Raw genomic sequence first — 21,369 nt, 5'->3', positions numbered from 1 at the left:
AGCAACTGATAAATTCAAGATTATAATTAATTTAAAAAATTTGAAACAATAAAACGGCACGACAGCGATTAATTGCGCGGGAAGATAAATTTTTAAATAACGCGCCACATTCCGAGTTTAGTCGGAGCAAAATAATAATTTATTTAAACGACCGCTAGACAGCGCGGCCGCGCCATTTAAAAATTTGTCTCGAAAGAAGTGTTCAGATAAATTTTTTGGTTATAAGCAAAATTTATCACAAAAGACAACAGGATTGTAGTTATATATTTTTCAATAACAATCGATGACAATAATAATAACAATTATTAAAAATACCGCTAAAAAAATATGAACTAATATGTTGGCGTAATGTGACAGCATTTAATTTAAAATGGACACTGATCATGATTCTGATCAATCAGAAGATTTATTTGGAGGTATATATATATCTGTTTACACTTAATGTCAATTGTTTATGATTTATTCATCTTAACAATTCATAGACAATTAAAATTTGACAGTACACATAATGCAAATTTATTAATGCAATTTATTTGTATCTAGATGATGAGAATTATGTGTCAGTACGAGGCTCGAGTATTCAATCTCCAGAGATCGATGCCTCATTCAAATCATTACCGCTCTCTCAAGCATATGGTTGTTCTCCATCTCCATATAGACAACCGTGAGATGTTTATATATATTTTTTATAGCAATAATTTATCAGTAAATAGACGACTAATTATTTAAAAATTAATTTAGAGATTTTACTGCACCGGAATGTCCTACAACACCGTGCAGCCTTGGGCCGCATCTCACAAAAGCACCAATTTGGACCGCCGACCTCGAAACTCCGGAAGCGAACAAAGGTAGAGTGTTGCCAGTAGAAAGTCCATGTAATATTAACCAGGAAAACATAAGTTACAATGCTCTGAGACTCACACCAACTGATTTCAATACCGAGGATGTCATTCCTGTGTCACCTGTTGTTCCGAGAGCTAAAAAGAAACGTCTGAGTCGTCGGATATTGAGCAACATCTCCAACGCCACGCCAAAAAGCAGTCACTTTAACAACGAGTATTCAAATACTGCGAATTCAACTGTCTACTTGAGTCCTATTGCTGAGAAGTCGATGGAAGAGAGGCTGGATGACAGTAACAGGAGTTTCAGTTCGAATCCAAGCTCCAGTACCAGTGGAATCAGATCTTCCGGTTCAATGTCACCCGTTGAACGTTTCAGAATGCTGAAAGAATTGAAAGCATCAAAAATTCCGCGGTTAAATCAAAATGACATAATCCAGATACCAGACACTGAGTTTTTCAAGGACTACGTGGCTATGGAGACCAACAAATACTCGCGTCAACCTCAAGGTAAATTAAAAAAGCCGCGATTTAATGAGGAGGGATTTGTTACTTTTACGCAGCTCGCTGGAGATGACAGTGAAGAGCAAGATGAGGAAGTAGAGCATCCACATGATGAATCTTATCAACACGATCAAGATATACCTCTCTCACAGTTTTTCAGAGAAGATAATCCAGTATTTGATAATAAAAATGATGAAATATTTAATACCGAGTGCACTGACCCGGATAAATTAATAACTGCTGTAAAAATGCCATTGACAAGTCCCGATTTCAAAGGATTTTCGCCAGTTTCACGTCAACGCAGTCAAGAAATATTAAATAAACACAATGATCTCGTTAGCGAACAAGCTCATCAACATCTTTTGACGTCGGAAGATAATTTAAAAGGCTTTAATATTCATGAGTTAGATAAAAGTATGAAAATTGCTCAGAGGTATCAAAGGTTCTACGATAATTATCTTGATAGCAATTATCCTCTGGGTAAGAAGCTACGGATAAAATATTCCAGTGAGAATTTAAACCAAGATAAGTCTAAGTCATTACTACCTCCACTAATAATTAACGTTTGCTCATTATTTAAGACAGCCAGTAATAAAGATATTTTAGTTGCTTGGGAGAATGTCGGATCATCAAAACTGTTATTGTTATGTGATGATGGTCAGCATGATATTGATTTACTTTTTGATAATCATGAAGAATCAACCTTAGAGTCTGATTCACGTGAAAATAAAACTGAGGATTTGAAAAATGTAACAGTCGACGAGTTTGAATCCTTGGAATTTAATGTTGATCTTGAAGAGGCGGTTTCACGAGTTGAATCGACTGAGTTTGATAATTTAAATAGTGCTAATTGTAGTGTAGATAATAATGATGGATGTAGACTTAATTTAACGCGTAATAATAATTTTAAACCTGTTGTTACCAAGTTGGATGTAAATAGTATTACTAGTGATAAAATGATGTTCAAAGAACCGGTGATTAAAAATTTGATAGGCAAACAAAGTACAAATGTAAATAAAAGTTGCGTTAGTTTAGCGAATAGTAAAAATATTTTTGACGAAGATTTACAATTTGATGGTAGTTGTGAGGCTGGTGCTGTGGGATTTCAAACGGGACGCGGGAAAAGTATTAAAATAGCTGATAATGCATTGATGAGAGCTAGAAATATATTAGCAGATGATGAATTAAATAAAATAGATTTAGAAAAAGAGGGTAAATTAAATGGTCAGCGGAGGAAAGAGTTTAATGAACCAGTTGCTTCAACATCGGGATTAAAAGTAGGCCGGGATAAAAATAGTTGGGTTGAAAAAAGTGGATTAGTTGGTAAGAATATTTTTACAAATAGAAATATTAAGGAGAGTGCGGTCACAAAAAATATTTTTGATGATGAAAATTTCGAAGACTTGCCGATGAATCCGGCGATGATGGGATTTCAAACCGGACGTGGGAAAAATATTAAAATAGATGATAGCGCTTTGATGAAAGCGAAAAATATATTGGCTGATGATGAATTGAATAAAATAAACTTAGAAAAAGAGGGTAAATTAAACAATCAGCGGAGGAAAGAGTTTAATGAACCAATTGCTTCAACGTCGGGGTTCAAAGTGGATCAGGATAAAAATAATTGTGTTAAAAAAAATATTTTTGATGATGAAAATTTAGCAGACTTGCCGATAAATCCGATGACGATGGGATTCCAAACGGGATCTGGTAAAAATATAAAAATAGCTGAGAGTGCTTTATCTAGAGCACAGGCAACGTTTGTTAAAGATCTCGAAGATGCGGATTGCGAGAATAAAATATTGGAAATTAAGAAAGGAAAAATAAACCAGCGGTTTTCTTATCCTGTGGCAAGTACTTTCAGATCTAGATCTGGATCTGGATCTGGACCTGAACCTGGACCTGGATTTGGATCTGGGTCTAGATTTAGTACAGGTTCAGGTACAGGTTTGTTGATTAATAATTCTGTAAGCATAAATAATGCGCGTAAACGCAAAGCTACTGATGATGAGACACCAGCCGGCAGAAAACGTCTTTGCGAAGGACTAGATTTGCAAAAACGTAAACTTTTTAATGACATTGAAGAGGAGGATGAGAGTCTGCTGGAATCAGCAATGCTGTTGGAACAGGACCTCGTTGACAGTGACCGCAATCTTGCTGGCTCGACATTGCAAGCTAAAAGAATCGATACCAACGTTAATTTGAACTCCAGTATTATTATTAATGACGAAGTGCGTGCGAGTGTCGACGCGCTGCTGAATGAAGACATTGACTTCGAGGCTGAAGACACCTGGGTCGAGACTGCTAATTCAGATAAGCAAATATGGAGCGGCGGATCTGAAGGCTCTTATCGCAATCAAGATCATCCGAAGCCTGAAAAAAGATCTAGGTCATTTCCAGGTTCTGTTCCTAAGTCACCCAAGCACGATTCTATTCCCGAAGAACTTTACTTTGAGACGCAATTCTCGCAAGAATTTAATGGTGGCCTCAAAGAGATTCATGAGCAACGAAGCGCAGCAGCTTTGGAGCAGGAAAAAATAATAATGTGTAAAAAAAAAATGAAAGTCAAACCTACAGTTGGATCCTTGTTAAAATTAAAACGCGCTGACAATAAAATTTCTTTGGCACAATACTCAAGTAATCATGCACCAGTGCACTGTACATCTCAAGAACTGCGAGACAGAGGACTGGATCCATCGATAGCGTCGATTAATTCAACGACCGCGAGTACTTACAAATTTAGTTGTAATTATTTTGAAGATTTGAGGACTAAAGTCAGCGTACCAGTTGGTGACGGAGCTGTTCTAGTGCCTGATAAAAATAATCAAGTAGGTGTTGATGAATTAAGTTGTTCATTTTTAGCCAGTCCAGGTGTTGATCCATCGCTACTGCCTCAAGGTTGGTTTAAAAACCATTACAGGTGGATCGTATGGAAGCTTGGGTCAATGGATCGTATTAAATTGAATAGTAGGCATGCAAGTAAATTTTTAACACCTGATATATTAATGAGACAACTAAAGTATCGTTATGATCGAGAGATCGACAGGTCTGAACGCCCAGCTCTGAGGAGAATATTAGAAAAAGACGATCCGCCTTCACGGAGACTAGTTCTTTGTGTTTGCCAAGTAGTTAAAGACACAATAGAATTAACCGATGGCTGGTACTCGGTTCCGGCGAGTGTTGACTCAGCGATGCAGTCTTATATTAACTCAGGTAAACTCCAAGAAGGAACAAAACTGATGATCCAGGGAGCTGAGTTGGTTAATCTTGAAGAAGGTCGGTATCCTTTGGAAATAACCAAAGACGTGCGTTTAAAAATTCACACAAATTCAACACGTCGTGCCCGGTGGGACACAAAACTCGGGTATTACCGCACATGCGGTCCGCTGCCCGTGACTTTGAGCTCCGTTAAGTCAAACGGTGGTGCTATTGGTAAATTAACAGTCGCTGTATCGCGAGTCTATCCAATTTTATACCGCGAGAAAACGGCCGACGGACAGTCAATTGTACGTAACGCAAAGTGTGAAGAGAAAGCCGCGATAGCTTACGAAACCGAGTGTCAAAAACGCATTGACGCGATCTGCTCGACTGCTCGTTCTTTCAGTGAGTCTCAAGCTTCAACTTCAAAGTACGAATTGGAGACTCGTGTGAGAAATAATTTACCAGACCGTAGAAATGTTACGCCGATACTCAAGGTTAGAGTTGCTGATAATGATTTGTCAGCGATGATGACAATCTGGTCTTGCGACGAAGAATTTCAGAGTAATTTGAAAGAAAATAGTTGCATTAATATACGCAATGTGCTGGCAGCAGGACGTAGAGTCAATGAACTTCAAATAACAGCCGGTAAATCAAGTATCTTCGAACGTGTATCTACTAAAATTACCTGCCCCCCACGTGCCTTCACTTCGATCCAAGAGGTTTCCCAGCGCGGTTTCAATCCAGTGTACGGCGAATTTGATACCGTGGGTATTGTCGTGTCAACTGGACCAGCACCACACGGGATGAAGAACTTCGAAACAGTTAATTTAGCATTCAAGACTTCTACTGATGATGATGACGATGATAATGATAAAGATTCTTCGTCGTATTATCTGTCGATCTTATTCTGGGAAGGGATCGCATCTTATGGATTCACCGGAATAGCAACAGTAGGATCTGCTATTGCTTGTCTGAATCTTGAGTGGCGGAAGAGCACATATCAAAGTATACCAACGGCTTTTTGTTCCGAACGCACATTACTGACACGCAATCCACGACAGGCTCATCTGCGACACGCATTCGACTCGCTCAGCGCTAGAATCCGTGACCCGGTATCCTATGCCGCGGAATGCGCGGCAATAATCCAACTGGAGGTCGACAAAAAATCATCAAACAAGTCTGCAAACCACACACCTAATGCGGACAGAAGGTGGTCCAATTGCTGGACTCCCGAGCGAGATAACAGTCTCATAAATCCCGACAGCGTAAACAGAAATGATCTAAGGAAATCCGCTATTTTAAATAATCGCGCCGACAAAGTTCGCTGGCATCAAGCACCCGAGTCTTCTATTTTACATATTTCAAATTCTCCTAAAACCAACAGCCCATTTAATTTAAATATCAATCGTCCCAAGCCATCATGATACTACCACTTTTATTATTATTGTTGTTACTATTTGTTAAATGTAAATATTTTATAATAAAATAAAATTTGTTTATGAGAATTTATTTATTTAGTATTATCTGTTATTTCTTAAGATAGTTATTTATTATGTATTTGAATTAGGAATGTTAATAATACATTTATATTTACGTCAGCAAACAAGTTCCAGGTGATTTACAACAACGGAAATTCCCCAGAACCCAAGAATTATATGAAGTATCGATGGGTTTATCTATTGTATTGTAATAATACTTAAAACTATTAGTGAACTGAGTAAATTTAAAACCTACAGGCAAATTTTTACGTGGGAATTGGGTACTGGGTATTGAGTACTCCTAAATTATACTCACTTTTAAGAATAGAGTAGAGAAGAGTGTACTCTTTACGATGATAAAAGTAAGAAACTTAAAGTGACCTTTTGAGTCTTTGTCTATAATAATGCTAAATGTCTGGAGTTGTCTAGACACTTGAGATTAAAAATTATTTAAAATTTCCAGGTATGCTACAAACCCTAAATCTCGTAGCTCTTGACCTTTAGATTACAATACTGGCTAATTCTATGTACTATTATTATTATCTTGGACGTACGTACATATTTTTCTAGTCATTTTATTTGAAAGTACAGTCGGGCGCGTTAATTTTAAACTGTGCGCCTGCGCGGGCGTTTTGAATCTACCGCGCGCGCAGGCGCACAAAGCGGGAGGAGCCAAACGCGGTGCGTACCGAGCACGCCGTTGTGTTTTCCATCAGTGCCGTTTCTCATGTCTTGCTGTAATGTTCTAGGTCTAATTAGACCGTATTTAAATTAGATATATTTATTAAAATTAATTAAATTAATTAGTCTTTGTTTGATCTTCAGACAATGTTCAATGAGGTTAGTAATTAATCGTGAGAGTTTTTTTAAATCCAGCCAAGTGTCAGTGATGTGATTTACGTTTTACAAAGTGATATTTTTGTTTCTGAATAAAATTATTTTTGGTTGATAAATAATTATTTTTATTTGGTTATAATGGAAAATAGTGTGAAATTAAATCGTGTTACTCCTAGTGATGTGTCTATTAGTCAAATATTCAAAAGTTCATTTGCCAGATCTTTTGTTTCAACTTATCATGATAATAAAATTCTGGATATGGATAATTTAAACGATAGTTTTAATATTTCATCATCGAGTGTTGATCATTTTTTGGATAATTTTCAAAATAAACGTTCTGGAGATAACAGTAATACCGATGTAAGTAATTAATTTTTTTTTTAATATCTGTCAGATTTTTTTCTATTCATTAATTTTAAAAAGTTTTACTATTTTTTTTTTGATCCTAGTTAGCAGACAATTAAAAATTTTTGAATTTTTTGTTTCAACAGTAATTAAAAAAAAAACACACGTAGAAAATTAAAAAAACTAAGTGCAATTTTTTTCTTTTTTAAATTTATTGTTAAAAAAAAAAAAAAAAAAAATTAGTCGGCTAATTTCAGTATTTTTTTTGACCATCCATCAGAAAAATAATTAATTTTTGATGAATGATCAATTGCATGGTTAATTAAATTTTAATTATTGATAAATAAAATTTATTTTTTTTCAGATATCAAATAATATAGAAGCCGAAGAATTAAATAACCTCCGTAAGGTAAAAATAATGTTATTAAATATCAATAGCTATTAAAATAAATTGATAGCTGATGTTAAGACTGATAGTAATAGTCTAAGCTAATGGGTAATAAATTAGCGTGAAAAAATGATTGCACCGCGTAGTTAAATCGCTGTTAAGTTGATATGGTTTGTTGTTGTATTGAATGGGTTTTAAAAGAAAAGGTCGATGACGGTAGACCACGAACAAAGGGTTACCGGGTACGATAAGGGGACGGTTTCCGGAACAGGTGCCAAACACGACACATCCTTTCTCTCCTCTTCCTCCATCTCCATTGCCATCTATCTCTACCTCAAGCTCTATGTTTGTCTTCTTTTTAAATCATTGTTATTCTTATATTCCGGCGTATGTTTTTTTCTTCGTATCGCCAGACAAAAGGAACAAGGCCATCAGCATACAGAAAATACCATATACAGGTACACGTTACACGGCAACAAAATTACCAGGTGAATTATTAAGTAGCCGGAGTAGAGTGAACCACTCGCAAGTCACCTCCAAAATACTCGTAATTAAATAATATTTGTGTTTAATTATTTATAAATTTTACAGACAAGCGACATTGTTATTTTTTTTATGAAATGATATAACTAATATCTTGCGTATATTGCAAGTGAAAGGACAAAGTACTGGGTAATCGTCAGTTGTTTCGTTGGTGAGCAGGAAGTTCGCTCCAGCCCCTCCTTTAATTATCAACGACATAGGTACACACAATATCCCTACAATTCCAACCATTTTAACTTTTACATTTTTACGTATACATATTTTATGTTTCAAGTATTTACTATTCACTGACAAAACTTTGTACAGACGGTCGACATCAACATGGAACGCAGGAGTACGTGGCTTCAGTCTCTAAACGCCTTCGATTCATTATTAAACAATTTTATTTAATTGTCTAAGTGCTTTCAATATAAATATAACAAGTATTCTTCATATTTATATATATAGAGTACTTAGGAATAATTATCCTTCATTATTATTTTATTTACAGACATTAAATTCTAGCTAAGACTCGATGGTCTATGTACTTAGATATTTATTATTATAATAATAATAAATGTGTACAATGTAAAATGTTGGGTATAAAGATAAAGACAGAATAATTTGCGAGAAGGTCGTAAAGTCGAGTGAAAGCTCTAGTCTTTTTACTCTTGACAATAAAAAAAATGAATAAAAAAAAAAAATAGTTTGTTCCACTGGAACGCAACCAGGACAAGAGTAATAACTGGAAATTGTCGCAATTGCCAAAACCACGTTATTGTTTTTAAAATTAGAGAAAATAATATAATGAGATTGTCGTAAAAAAATGAAGGATAGAAGTTCTTGAAGCCACACCATTACCCCTGTGGTTTTAAGAGTGAAAATTAAATTATTTCTAGTTTAGTTTAGTTTATTTAAATTAAATTAAATGTCTTTAATTTAACGGTTTATTGTTCAGTTGTCTTGGTATTAAATCCAATTATAATTAAATAAAAAAATAACAGGTTCATAAATAAAAGTGGGAAAAGCATACGCGGTACACAATGTAATTTCCTAATGTAATGTAACTATAACGGCAAGTAACGTAGTGCTGGCGGTCTTTATATATATATATTTATACATGATGTTGCTGGATCATTAATATGGAGAAAGCACGCGCTGTGTTGAGAGCTACAGCCCGATGCGAAAGAGCTGGAGATTTAAAGAAGAAGATTTGCAGCAACGGTAATCTGCGATTTTTTATCATTCATTTTTTTTCCGTGACTTTTTTATCCTCGAGCTCATAACGTTAATGTATATGATAGTCTAGGTACATCCGCACTGTGTAGATATAGATTCACTTTACTATTATATGTACGAATGTATGGTAAATATATTCAACGAGGTGCAGGAGCGTGGGAAGAACACCTGCTGAGTTGTATGCTCATACAATATCAGTTATTTTTATTATATATAAGTATATGTATATTAAAAATAAAGAAATCAAGTGAGATGATAGATAGAGCTTACTATTGATTAATTAATATGATGGGAATGAGGTTTGACAAGAGACACACGATATATTATGTTCATTGATGCATTCGTACTAGCATTACATCTAATATATTATATCAATATTACATTATTTACTTTTTTTTCTAATCCTCAATGTTATTGATCTTAACAACGCGATAAGCGGAAGTTAATTATGTATCGACGTTCTAATTAGCAAATTGTCTAGCTCCGTTTCAGAAAATCCGCCTTTTATGCAAAAGAAAAGAATTTAAATATTTTTTTTTTTGGTAAAAATCAATTCCATATCTAGTATATGTATGATATTTTTGTCTGGGTTACTCAATAATATTTTTTCTGACCATTACTATTTGAAAATTGCACAAAATCACATACTAAAAAATATTAAGTTAGACAATTTGCTAATTAGAACGTCGATATAATATGATACTGAAGTTAACTGACGTCCAATAATTTTTGAACTTTTTTTTAAACAAATTATAAAAAAAAAAATATTTTAGAAAATTGCACATATAGTTTTTAAAATTTTCTACACGTGCTTATTTTTATTTTTAATTTTTTTGCAATTGATTTGTTAAAAAAAATATCTGAAAATTGAAAACAAAAATTTTCTTAAGATGAGAAAAAATTTATTGGAGCAAGAAATTTTTTCTCGTCCAAAAAAAATTTCTGTTTTCAATTCGTAGTTCAAAAAATTTATTAGCACAAGTAAAAATTTTCTTGGGGCGGTAAAAATTTTTTGGCGCCAAAAAATACATTTTTTGTCAGCAGTAATTTGAATCCTTCATAAAAATATTTTTATGAAATTAAATATTAAATAATTTAAATGTCCTCAGGCAAGACATGTAACGGTTATCTAAATTTTTTTAGCTTGTACTCAACAAAAATAACATCTCATTAAATATTACAATGTGTGTGGTTTAAATTTATAAACATATATGTTTTTATCAGTACATATATTTTTCTAACGGATATAATCCAAGGGATTTACAGCTGACACAAATTTAAATATTGATTTATTTCTTCAACTTGTGGTTACTCATTATATCAAATGTATGAAAATAGCTATTCAATATGGGTTTTATCAATACGTATATTTTTCTAACGGAAATTATACATATTTTCGTAGGGATTTATGTCTGACACTAATTCAAATATTATTTTATTTGTGCAGCTCATGATTAATTATGAGAAAAAAAAATAGGATAGACTTGTTATTGTTTAGTAAGTGTGTCTTTGATTCATAGCATCTTGGTATAGTTTATATTTTATTAATACATTTTCTTGATGTAAAACGTCTGGACAACTGGAGCGTACGACGGAACGTTGTTCCGAATAACGATGAAAACGGAGACATGAAAAGAAAAAAAATATACAGCACGTTCTTAGAAAAAGAAAATAAAAAAAAAAAGTAAATATTAATTATTTATAAATTTTAATCCGTACAAAAATATCTCTGAAATTAATTAAAATTTTAAATTCATTTCCAGCTTGACGTCTCTGAACTGCTCCAAATAACTGTCCTCTATTTCCGGCAAATTTTTTGAAAACTCTCCCAACTTCTCTGGTGGAAATTTTTCGGAATTTTCTCTGAAAGTCTTTAAACCTGAGTTTTTCAGATAAAATTTCGAAAATTTCCACCCAGGTTGACTTGATATGCAAGTGAAAAATAGTAATCGGTATTTCTGTTTATATATTTAACCGACTAGTACATAAAAACAGCTGAGCAATAACCGCAAGCCGACTCCACTCCTATTAATTGTAATTATTATTATAACAAGGATCGGTTGTTGTACAGGAATCGAAAGGAGATAAGTAACAAAAACATTTTAGAGAAGCAAACAGATTTTCTTGGCATTCCTACGTACTCTAGAGTTATAGTTTTGTTTTATATACGTATATATACAACCTAGAGTATATAATAATATAAAAGTACTATCGTGATGAGAGATGTGTAAGTATCTACTCTACTGTATCCACCAGTTCAAGAACCGTTCAACCGAGTTAAAGTTAAGTGTTAAGGCACGAGTCTACTCAGCTAGCTCAGTATAAACCGAGATTGCTTTCCATTCCCATTGGAATGCACCAAAAATAAATTTTCCATCTCTTATATACATTTATATTAAGTATTTTAATTTTAGTCCCCACATTCTTCGTGTCTTTTATCTCTTAATCCTTTTTTATCTCACACTTTTTGTAATAAATTTCGAAAAAACGTTTTTAAATATAAATGTAAAGATAAATTTTACATTACACCGTTAAGTTTTTTTTTATTTTTCAGTTTAAGTCAAACAAACGCGCAATATCCCAGTAGCCCTTGCCCTGATTACAGCTTACTGAAAATATATACGTATATATATATATAGATATATATGTACGCTGAATAATTCAAGCAGTGACCGTATCAGATGACGTCATGATAGTATTCAGCCACGGTGGACGGTTCAGGGTGAGCAACCATGCAGAACACCATCCGCTTGCGGGCGACGTATGACCGCGAGTCGCGACTCAACGACTGAGCTACGCGCGATTCGTTAATTTACATATTTGCTGATATCCAAAATGAAAGGATTCCTGAAAACAAAAAAAAATAACTAAATTATTGACAATCGCAACAAATGAATGGAATGTTTTTTAAGAGGGGTCTGAAATTTTTCTCTATCACACTCAAGTCGGCGAACATTTCTATCCTTGTTGCACTTGCGCAGTAAATGGAAATTTTGTCCAGATGTTTGTCTTAAGGGGTAATGGTAACCGATTTTCAATTCAATTTAATTTACGGACAAACACTAGAAACCTAAAATAGAGAGTCTTTAGCGTTTTTTAAAACCTTACCAGAGGGCTAGAAATTTCGTATTTTCAAAAATTCTAATTCGTCTCTGAGAAAAATTGTTTTAAAATTCTCATTTACTCAACGAGTGCAACAAAGATAGTCCTGTTTATTTTTCTGAATGTGAGAAAGAGATCTGGTAGCGTATCCCCTTAAACGATTGAAAAATTTTGAAAAATGAAAACGGAAATTGCTAGAATACAGAGTGATGCATCGAACCTCGTTCTTAATTTTGCGTAGAGGATTTGTTTGAGAGAAGAGGTTGGACTAGAATTACTGTAGACCCTCCTTAAATAAAATATCATAAGTGATAGTAAATGAAGTGATCTGTATCCATTTACCAATTTCTCACACTTAGAACAAGATACTTGTAAAAAAACACCAGCCAGATAGATTTAAAAGGCCTAAGACTCCAGAAACACAAGTCTTTCATCATGTTTCTATACCTTTCTCATGATCTTATCAGAAGGTGCCCGTTGCCGGATAGATCTCGCAATTCTTCTCTTACTCTTCAGGTCTATTGTATGGTAATACAATATGTAATGCGTTTACTTCATATCAAACGTGCAGGTTTTTTAAATATTTCAAATATTTAAAAAAAAACCATCATCAATCTCACTTTGAATGTCCGTAAAAACCAACTTGATTGGACTTATTGTTTTTTTTTTTACACAGAATTTCCCAAGTTGTTTGAGAATAATAAATATTAAAAAATACTCATCGCGTTAATTGATAATTAATTAATATGAACAATTAATTTATTTGGGTGTATGAATCGCGTGGGATGAGAAGTGAAAGGCCTTTGTTCGTAAGGTCACCGAAGCGTTGCCTGTTATTTATATTTTGTTTCAAGTTTTTAGTTATTCACTAGCAGCTTTAACTATCAGCTATTAATTTTATTTTATGTACACATACTATTATATTTTATTGTATTATCTAATTATTGTTTTTTTTAACAGCAATGCCAGATGTTGAGTGAAGAAAATAAACGGCTGCAAAATGCACTTGCTCATCAAGAAACTTCACAGTTTGATTCGGCTTTTCTGCAGAGTCAGGTTGATACACTTAAGTGGCAATTAAAACAGGTATTTTATTGATTACTATATTTGTTATCTATAATTTAATTAATGAATTCATTTATTTATTTATTTATTTATTGGCAGACTGAATCAAGCCGACAGATGTACAGATCATTGATGAAACAAGTGATAAGTTTCCTAGAACGTGCGCATAAAAGTCTGGACCTACTTCACGCGAGCAATAGCAGCAGCCAGCGAAGTAAAAGCTCGTCACGTAATAGCCGTAGTCAGACTATTTACCCCGATGATTCATTAATGATTCCATCAAGAAGATCAACGAGTCCTACTTCGAGTAAATTTACTCGCACTAAATCAGTAACACAGATTTCAGCGGCGCATGCTGCTGGTCACCGTGATTTTACTTGGTCTGTATTGAGACGTAATGACCCTTCACATTCGCCATCACCATCATCATCATCATCAAGAACTCTTAACAAAACACCAGAGCATCGTCCAACGCAATTGAGTTTTAATATATCAGATGGTAGTATTTTGAAATCAGCCAACAGCGATTCTGTTGAGAAAATTGAAAGTGATCACATACCACCGGAGAAATTATCTCAGGAAGCATTTAGGTATTTTTTAATCTCTCTTAAATATTAACAGTAATAATACATTTAACGACAGATAACAAAAAACTATTTTATTTATTAACTTAATTATTATTTTGGTGTTAATGATAATTATATATTTTGTAGGTTGTTAAGAACAGCTGAGTCACTGTTAGCGATGCGAGAACCTGATTTATCATTCTCTTCATCGTCATCAAGAATCTCATCGTCATCGTCGACGTCAGCTGTCACCGCTGATGATGAAAACACCTCTGCCTCAGTTATAATTGAATTCGGCAGCACCCAAACTCCTGACGGAAGTAAATCGACCAACTCTAATAATCTTGATGATTTATCTAGAATCGAGGACTGCTCAGCAATAAATGACCGCGACCCGGACAACAGACTCAGTAGTTTCCACAAGACAGGGAACTTGGAGATGTCTGCCAGCAGTCCGAACACTTTGCAACCATTTTTTTCTCACAACAATTTCGATAGCGCTTCTTTAAACTCGTCAAGCAGCAAAGCTGAAGAAGAGGAACGTCATAGTATTAGTTTCAATGTCAATAGCAATAGTAACAATAACAGCATTAATGAACATTGCGGGCGCACAATCAGTGAAGTCAAACAATGCACTTCAACGCCAAATTCAACAATCAGCAGAAAAACAAACAGATACAAAACAATTATAGCAGAGACAAAGGATCAGCGAGACTTGGGATTAAAAGAGAAACCTACGAGCGTTAGCAGCGCAGAAGATGAAAGTGGTTTCTCTTCAATGAATTCTTTTCACGATGTTGGTCTTCCCCAGCCGACAATTACACCAGTTAAGCAAACTGGATGCCACACAGAAATAGGTTTACCTGACGTACCTCTGGACAGAATTAATCACCGCAGGTGGTCATCAACTCCCGCTGAAATCCAAGCAATGTTTCGACGTTACAAAAATACATATTTATCTAATCCATCATCCACTACCGAGACTCTCAGTGTCTGGGTCTAGACATCCAGGGTCCAGACCCCGGACTTTGACGAAATAAAAAATAATTAGTGATTGTAAATAAATTAAAAATGTTTCTGCATGTTCACGTGATTTAAAATAAATTATATATGTATCAGTATTTAAATTGTTATCATTACCGACTGTCGAGTAGCTGGTGGTCTACATTACTGATTAGAAGTAGGTTACAGTCTAGTGCTGCTAGCACGTGGCGGTTCTTGTCTAGGTTCAGTTCAACGTTAATCGCCCGATCCATCCCGTCTCGGAGATGCTCTAGAGCCAGTTGTCCCAGACATTAAACAGATGGCGGTAATTATGAAAAGTATCCTCGGTTTAGATTGATTTTCAACAAGCTCGTAAGCCTGTACATTTAACATCGTGGTTAAATGTTATTTTAATGTCCCTCACGACGGAACGGACCGTGAGGTGAACTCAAAGAGAGTGTGAGTGATACGCGGTCCGTTTCGGGTGTGCTCGCTCCGTTCGCGGCTCGCGGGGCCTATCCTCAGCCTACCGGTGGCCAAAAAAATTTTTATACGTGGATTTTATTTCACCGGCAGTTCATCAGCTTCTTCATCGTCTCTCACCGTACTATCAACTTGCAGCAATACTTAACTTATTCTTTCAATTAAATTAATACCGCTCGTTTAAATAGTCTGGACTTTTTTTAAAATAAAACTCCAAGTGTTTGCTCTCAAATTTACCCACGAACATCCAAATAATAATAATAATAGTATATACTAATTCGATAACAAATTTGCTGAGAGACTGGTGATTTATTTTCTGTGTTTCCGTTTCGTTCTCCCTTGTACATATTATTTTATTAAGTATGCATACACATATACAAAATATATATATAAATATATGTGCACACATATATGTATAGTATACATATATATGGTGCTATATATATCTATATAGATATTAAATACCCTGTCTCTTTTTAACTCGTGGTGTTAAGGTTTAGTTTGTGGCGCAGTGCGTGAAATGAGCGACAAGGACCGTTCATCTCCCACCCTCGTTGAAAACGGCCTCAAGTCACTACTTGACCAGCCCAGTATTTTTCCGCTGATCGGTGAGTACACATTAATTAATTATTTTAATATTTTAATAAATTTATTTAGTAATTTAACACCGGGCGAAATTCAGTGGTGCGCTGGTCGAAAAAAACGTATCGGCCTCCAACACGAACGTCTGCCTTGCGTTTGTTGAAACTAAATATATAATTATTTATTTTAAAACCGCGCAATTTAGCTACTACAGCGCTAGCGCTAGTGAGTATTTTTTTATTTGTTTATAAAAAATATTATTTATAATTAATTGCTTCCCGTTTATTGGTCGCTGGCTTGGAGCTCCAAGTGCTGAGGAATGGGTGTGAAATGAAAAGGTGGGAAATTCAATTAGCGAGTTAAAAGTCAAGGAAAAAATAATTAAGATGAAGAAGCTGATGGTGATGATGATGATGATGATGATGATGATGATGATGGTAGCAGTGATGGTGAATTTGATGATGGTACTGGTACTGGTGGTTGATTGCGCCGGCGCTAGAATCATGCTGTTAGATTAACCTCGTTCGCGGATCCGTGGCAACCCACGTGACTCTAAACCGAGTACGAGTACGAGTATGTAGTGTATAACTAACCTGACCTTATCTAGCTTAGCTGTGTGTATGCTCTCTACTCTTGTACTTTAGATCTTGTTCTGTACTGTTTCAACAACTTGGACTGATCAAAACAACCGAACATGTTTTCAATAATGTGGAGGTTCAGTACAGCTTCAAAGTCCATTCATTCATTTTGAATTATTTTTATTTAGTTACTTATTCCAAGGCTCTGCTCTGGTAACAAAAAAAATTAATACACGCTCACCTACCGCTGATGTGTGAGTTTAAATTATTTTAAATGCTAAGAAGCTTCGATCAAACATTCCGCCTGGTGTCACACTTGATACGCGATATCGTGTGTTGATATAAAACAAAAAAAAAATAAGTAATGTCGAGTTGAGTTGAGCTGGTTGAGTTTAAATAATTTTATTTCTACAGATAACGATACGTTAAAATTTATTAAACGTTTTTAAATGTTTATCTGATGAATTATTTTTTTATTGCGTCTCTTTAAATTTTAAATTTAACGCAAGTGTTTATCTTTTAAGTTTTTTTTAAAATGGGCTCACAGCTGTACACTGACGTATTCTTTTAATTTATAATTTATTTTTTTTCTATACAGAAAAATTTTTAAAAACAGTTTTGTAAATTTCAGGTAATGTTTATTGGAGTATGCTCTGTTATATTTTATGAGTTATTTAAGTCAAGTTGATGGACAGCATTAAAAATAGTTTGAACGACAACGAAAATTGGTTTTTCTTCCTGTCTCCTTCTTCATTCCTCGTGACGTATTGACTCAACACACGCAGAATTTTATTTCTTCTTCTTCTTCATCATCATCATCATCATCATCTTCGTCTTCGTCTTCTTCTTGGTCTCGTGTTGGTCTTCTTCATCATCGCTTCTCTTTACTCACGAGATTCATTTCGAGTGTATACTCAAAGAACACAACTCGAATGTTTGGGTCCAAGCCAAAACTTATGCCAGGTTTCGACATATCTCGCGAGATAGATATTTTCGGGTTAACGCGCGTAGCCTTTCGTCATTTACTGTCAACTATATACTATTTTAATTTATCATATTTTTTTAATTTTTATTTTTCACTAAATATTTATATTCTTCACACGCAACTCGTTTCACTATACAGCGAAAAGTTATTCAGAAAAAAAAAAAAATTAAGTTGTAGCTGCAAAAAAAATATATTAACTCTGAAAAAAGTTAATTACCAATTAAATGGCATTTCGGAAATTAGGCAAACATAATTATTTTATTTTGTATATGTGTATATATTTGTATATAAAAAGTACGCATCTACAAAACGCATTATTAACAAGACTATCATTAGGCAGCAAGGCCACCACAGGGCCGTATTAATTTTATATAGTTAATATTTATCCAAAAAATAATAAAAAGTATCAAAAAAATATCAACAACCTGGAGATTTTCTTTTTTGACTACGACTCCGTTTTTTTGTTTTACTTTTTTTACGGGCTAATTTATTTTTGTCGACTCGTAGGTAAACTAAACAGCTTTCTGACTTTTTTCTGCCTTTCTTAGTCTTCCGAGCTTTGTGACCTTTAAGACTTTTCCCTTTTTTCGCCTTCTTCCCGCGCCTGCGGCCTTTTTTGGACCGCGATTTTTTGGATCTGGATTTAGATTTAGATTTAGACTTTTTCCGGCCCTTCCGACCAGAGCTTTTGCCAGAGGATTTTGATTTCCGACCGAATTTCATCCAAGGACACGGTTCTGTCACTTCAGTGCTGTTAGGATCTTTTATAAACTCTTTATTGCATACATAAGTTCCCCTGGATAGATGAATTATTAATTTAATAAATTGGTATTACATTAATATTCATTAATAAGTCTATTTATTGATGACTAACCCGCTATTTCGCTGTAATATTCCATAAGAAACACCACGACGAAGTGCTAAACGAACTTGTTTTCTTATTTCTTTAGACGGTACGTCATACTCTTGCGATAAATAGTCTGTTATTTCTTTTGGCGAGGATCCTTGGAGATCTTGCAACTTTTTCAGGGCACACACGACTAGTTTTTCAAATTTTGCTGTTTTATTAGCCATTATATATCATAAATACTTATCAATTATCAAAACATTATTCTTTGTACACTAGAAATCTTCTCAAAAAAAAAAAAAACAAATACTTCAAATTTATCGAAATTTTTTTTTTCACATTTTTTTTTCTATGACAGTTAAAATATTTTCGTGTCTATGGAAACGTTTTGTATTTTTCGTTATTCATTTTTTTGCGCATTCCAAAGTATATATAAAAATAGCAAGTAATTATTAATTCTACTAAAAGCTTTTGACATAAGAGAAAAAAAAATTTTTCTGTTTGTTTTCAGGTAAGTTTGATTTGATTCTCAATAATTAATCAATTGAGATCGTGTGCGGATTTAAAAGCAAATATAAATAAACAAAAATAACAAACCAGGGAAAATACTCGATACAATTAGATTATTAACAAAGACAGAAAAGAACAAAGTAGAAAAAGAAAATATATATAAATATAGGGTGGGAGAGGAAAGAAAAAAAGTGGAAAAAACGAGAAATGGAAACGAGACAACGTTCATCGAGATTTACCACAAAATCAGGTATGTTTATCAACAAAAAAAATTCAAAAATATCTTGATGGACGTCGAAAATTTTAAAACTTTATCATTTATTTACATTTAATTAATTACTGATTTTATTATTTTAGAGATTTATAAATCTCGTTTGCTCGTTAATTCTTTACTTTTTTTGGATCTTGTTTACCAAAATCCACTAGGCCATTTTATTATTTATTTTTCTAATTTTTGAATTCCTATTTTGTCTTTTACTCTGCATTTAAATTCAAATATTAATTTAAATCTTTAAATCTCTTAATTGACGTAGGTTTTTAAGTCAAGTGATACATTACTGTGCGGGAAGTTATTTAGTGGGGGGTAAATAGCTAATAGTCTAATAGTAAATCAGCCAAATTACTTATTATAATCCCTTGTTAAATAGTAATGGTAAATTTAAATAATAAAAGTAGCAGTAGTCGTAGTAGTTAATGTAGTAGTAGTTAAATAGTTTAGCAGCAATTTTAAAACGAGAGGGAATTTATGATCTGTTGGTAACAACTTTTAACTCTCTGTCCCCACTTACAATTCTCTTACAACTAGTGTCATCTTACGAGTAAATATCGCAATTACAACTTTTTTTTAAATTTATTTATCTATTTTATCTAGTAAACAATTAAAAATTTTACTTAATTTAAAAACTTCTTAATTTAAAAATTTGAATATTTGAAAAAATTTCCCGCGAATCTTTAAAAAAAATTTATTTGCCTTTATATTAAATTAAATTATTTAAATTTCGAGTGAATGTATGACAAAATATATATAATAATGTATATTTAAAAATTACATCCCTCGTTATTGTTTGGAGACCTTGTTATTTTGCGAAATAGTTAAGTAATTAAAAAATTTAATTGAAAGTGTGATTTAGATAAAAAATTTTAGTGAATGAACTAAAACCTTGGGCGTACTGGTGTATAAATAATTGTAAAAAAAAAAGTATGTTGATGTTTAAAGTGTGTAATTATGAATGTTTAACTGGTAGTGAAAGAATGCAGGTAAATTACGTGGGAAAGTGTCGCTCATAGATCATCAAATCGTGCCGTTTTTACATCCGGTGTCCTTGCTAAATTATTATATGTAAAACTTACTGTACAATCATCTATATAACTATATATATAAGCGTACTATTTATTTTTTCTAAGCTAAAAAAAAAAGTAATTAATTATTATCTATTTTATTAATAGATTTTTAAATTGAGTTTGATTTCAAGGACAGTAACGGAGGTATTTTGGTAAAAAGAATATAAATTAGGTATAAATATATATAATTAGTATTTAAGAGGGTATTTATTAATGAAATAAATGTAATTCTATATATAATTGTGGAGTAATTTAATATTAAGCTGTATCGGATATAAAATAGACAATTAAAATCAAAGGGGTGAGTGTTCACGCGACTTGCCGCGTGACTCTGCGCGCGCATTATAAATAAACGCGCGAGATTAAAATACCTAAGTGAACAATCAATAAACAATTGTAAGGATTGTTTGATGTCTAAAAACAATTTGAGAAAGTTAAAAATAGATTTATTATTAATAAATAAGTTTATTAGTTTATATTAATGGATTTTATGAGTGGGATTTATAAATATATATATAATTGAAAGGGGAAGTAAAATGTTTTATCGATTTTATTAACCGATGCGAGACGTATATTTGAAGATGAATAAAAAAATAGGTACTTTGAATTCGGTCTATCATCCCTACATTTAACACTCCAACAGTTGGCGTTGTGTTCTCGCGATGCTAGACTTGGTATAAATAAATATATATGAATGTCGATTACAATAGACGTGGCCACTAAACCGATTTAAAGACGATTGAATGTCGTTTAACTGATAAAAATATACAAACTTTTTTATCTTTTATATTGTTTTAAATAAATATTTAAATGATAAATTTAATTAAAATTTTAACACTTTTTATTTAAATAATTAATAATTAAATTTTAAATATAAATTTCGTAATAGATATATTAAATATTATGTATTTATTTTATGTAATAATTATAAATATTTATTTATATTATATTTAAGGGGATCGAAGTCACGTGT

The 21,369-nt window shown here is 33.2% G+C and overlaps 3 protein-coding genes and 1 long non-coding RNA gene across 4 annotated transcripts; 3 read left to right on the top strand and 1 right to left on the bottom strand.

Annotated features, from left to right (window-relative positions):
• The first annotated feature begins 176 nt into the window (after positions 1 to 176).
• Positions 177 to 6,043, top strand: LOC130672906 (breast cancer type 2 susceptibility protein homolog). The gene is made up of 3 exons (XM_057477685.1): positions 177 to 416; positions 544 to 664; positions 742 to 6,043. The coding sequence occupies exons 1-3, from the start codon at positions 371 to 373 to the stop codon at positions 5,966 to 5,968; spliced, it is 5,394 nt and encodes a 1,797-aa protein (XP_057333668.1). The 5' UTR covers positions 177 to 370; the 3' UTR covers positions 5,969 to 6,043.
• Positions 6,044 to 6,725: 682 nt separating this feature from the next.
• Positions 6,726 to 15,221, top strand: LOC130673584 (homeobox protein 9-like). The gene is made up of 5 exons (XM_057478645.1): positions 6,726 to 7,219; positions 7,569 to 7,613; positions 13,416 to 13,541; positions 13,620 to 14,110; positions 14,234 to 15,221. The coding sequence occupies exons 1-5, from the start codon at positions 6,998 to 7,000 to the stop codon at positions 15,087 to 15,089; spliced, it is 1,740 nt and encodes a 579-aa protein (XP_057334628.1). The 5' UTR covers positions 6,726 to 6,997; the 3' UTR covers positions 15,090 to 15,221.
• Positions 15,222 to 15,333: 112 nt separating this feature from the next.
• On the top strand, positions 15,334 to 16,163 carry LOC130673593 (uncharacterized). The gene is made up of 2 exons (XR_008990913.1): positions 15,334 to 15,913; positions 16,048 to 16,163. It is a non-coding gene; the product is annotated as an uncharacterized LOC130673593 (long non-coding RNA).
• Positions 16,164 to 17,945: 1,782 nt separating this feature from the next.
• Positions 17,946 to 18,924, bottom strand: LOC130673589 (splicing factor, arginine/serine-rich 19-like). The gene is made up of 2 exons (XM_057478655.1): positions 18,573 to 18,924; positions 17,946 to 18,494 (listed from the first exon to the last, which is right to left on the bottom strand). The coding sequence occupies exons 1-2, from the start codon at positions 18,770 to 18,772 to the stop codon at positions 18,116 to 18,118; spliced, it is 579 nt and encodes a 192-aa protein (XP_057334638.1). The 5' UTR covers positions 18,773 to 18,924; the 3' UTR covers positions 17,946 to 18,115.
• Between the last annotated feature and the right edge of the window lie 2,445 nt (positions 18,925 to 21,369).

This window comes from Microplitis mediator, chromosome 8 (assembly GCF_029852145.1).
Source record: "Microplitis mediator isolate UGA2020A chromosome 8, iyMicMedi2.1, whole genome shotgun sequence".
Taxonomy (NCBI): Eukaryota; Metazoa; Arthropoda; class Insecta; order Hymenoptera; family Braconidae; genus Microplitis; species Microplitis mediator.
Note: the sequence above shows the minus strand (reverse complement) of the source record. Positions and strands in the feature narration are given on the sequence as shown.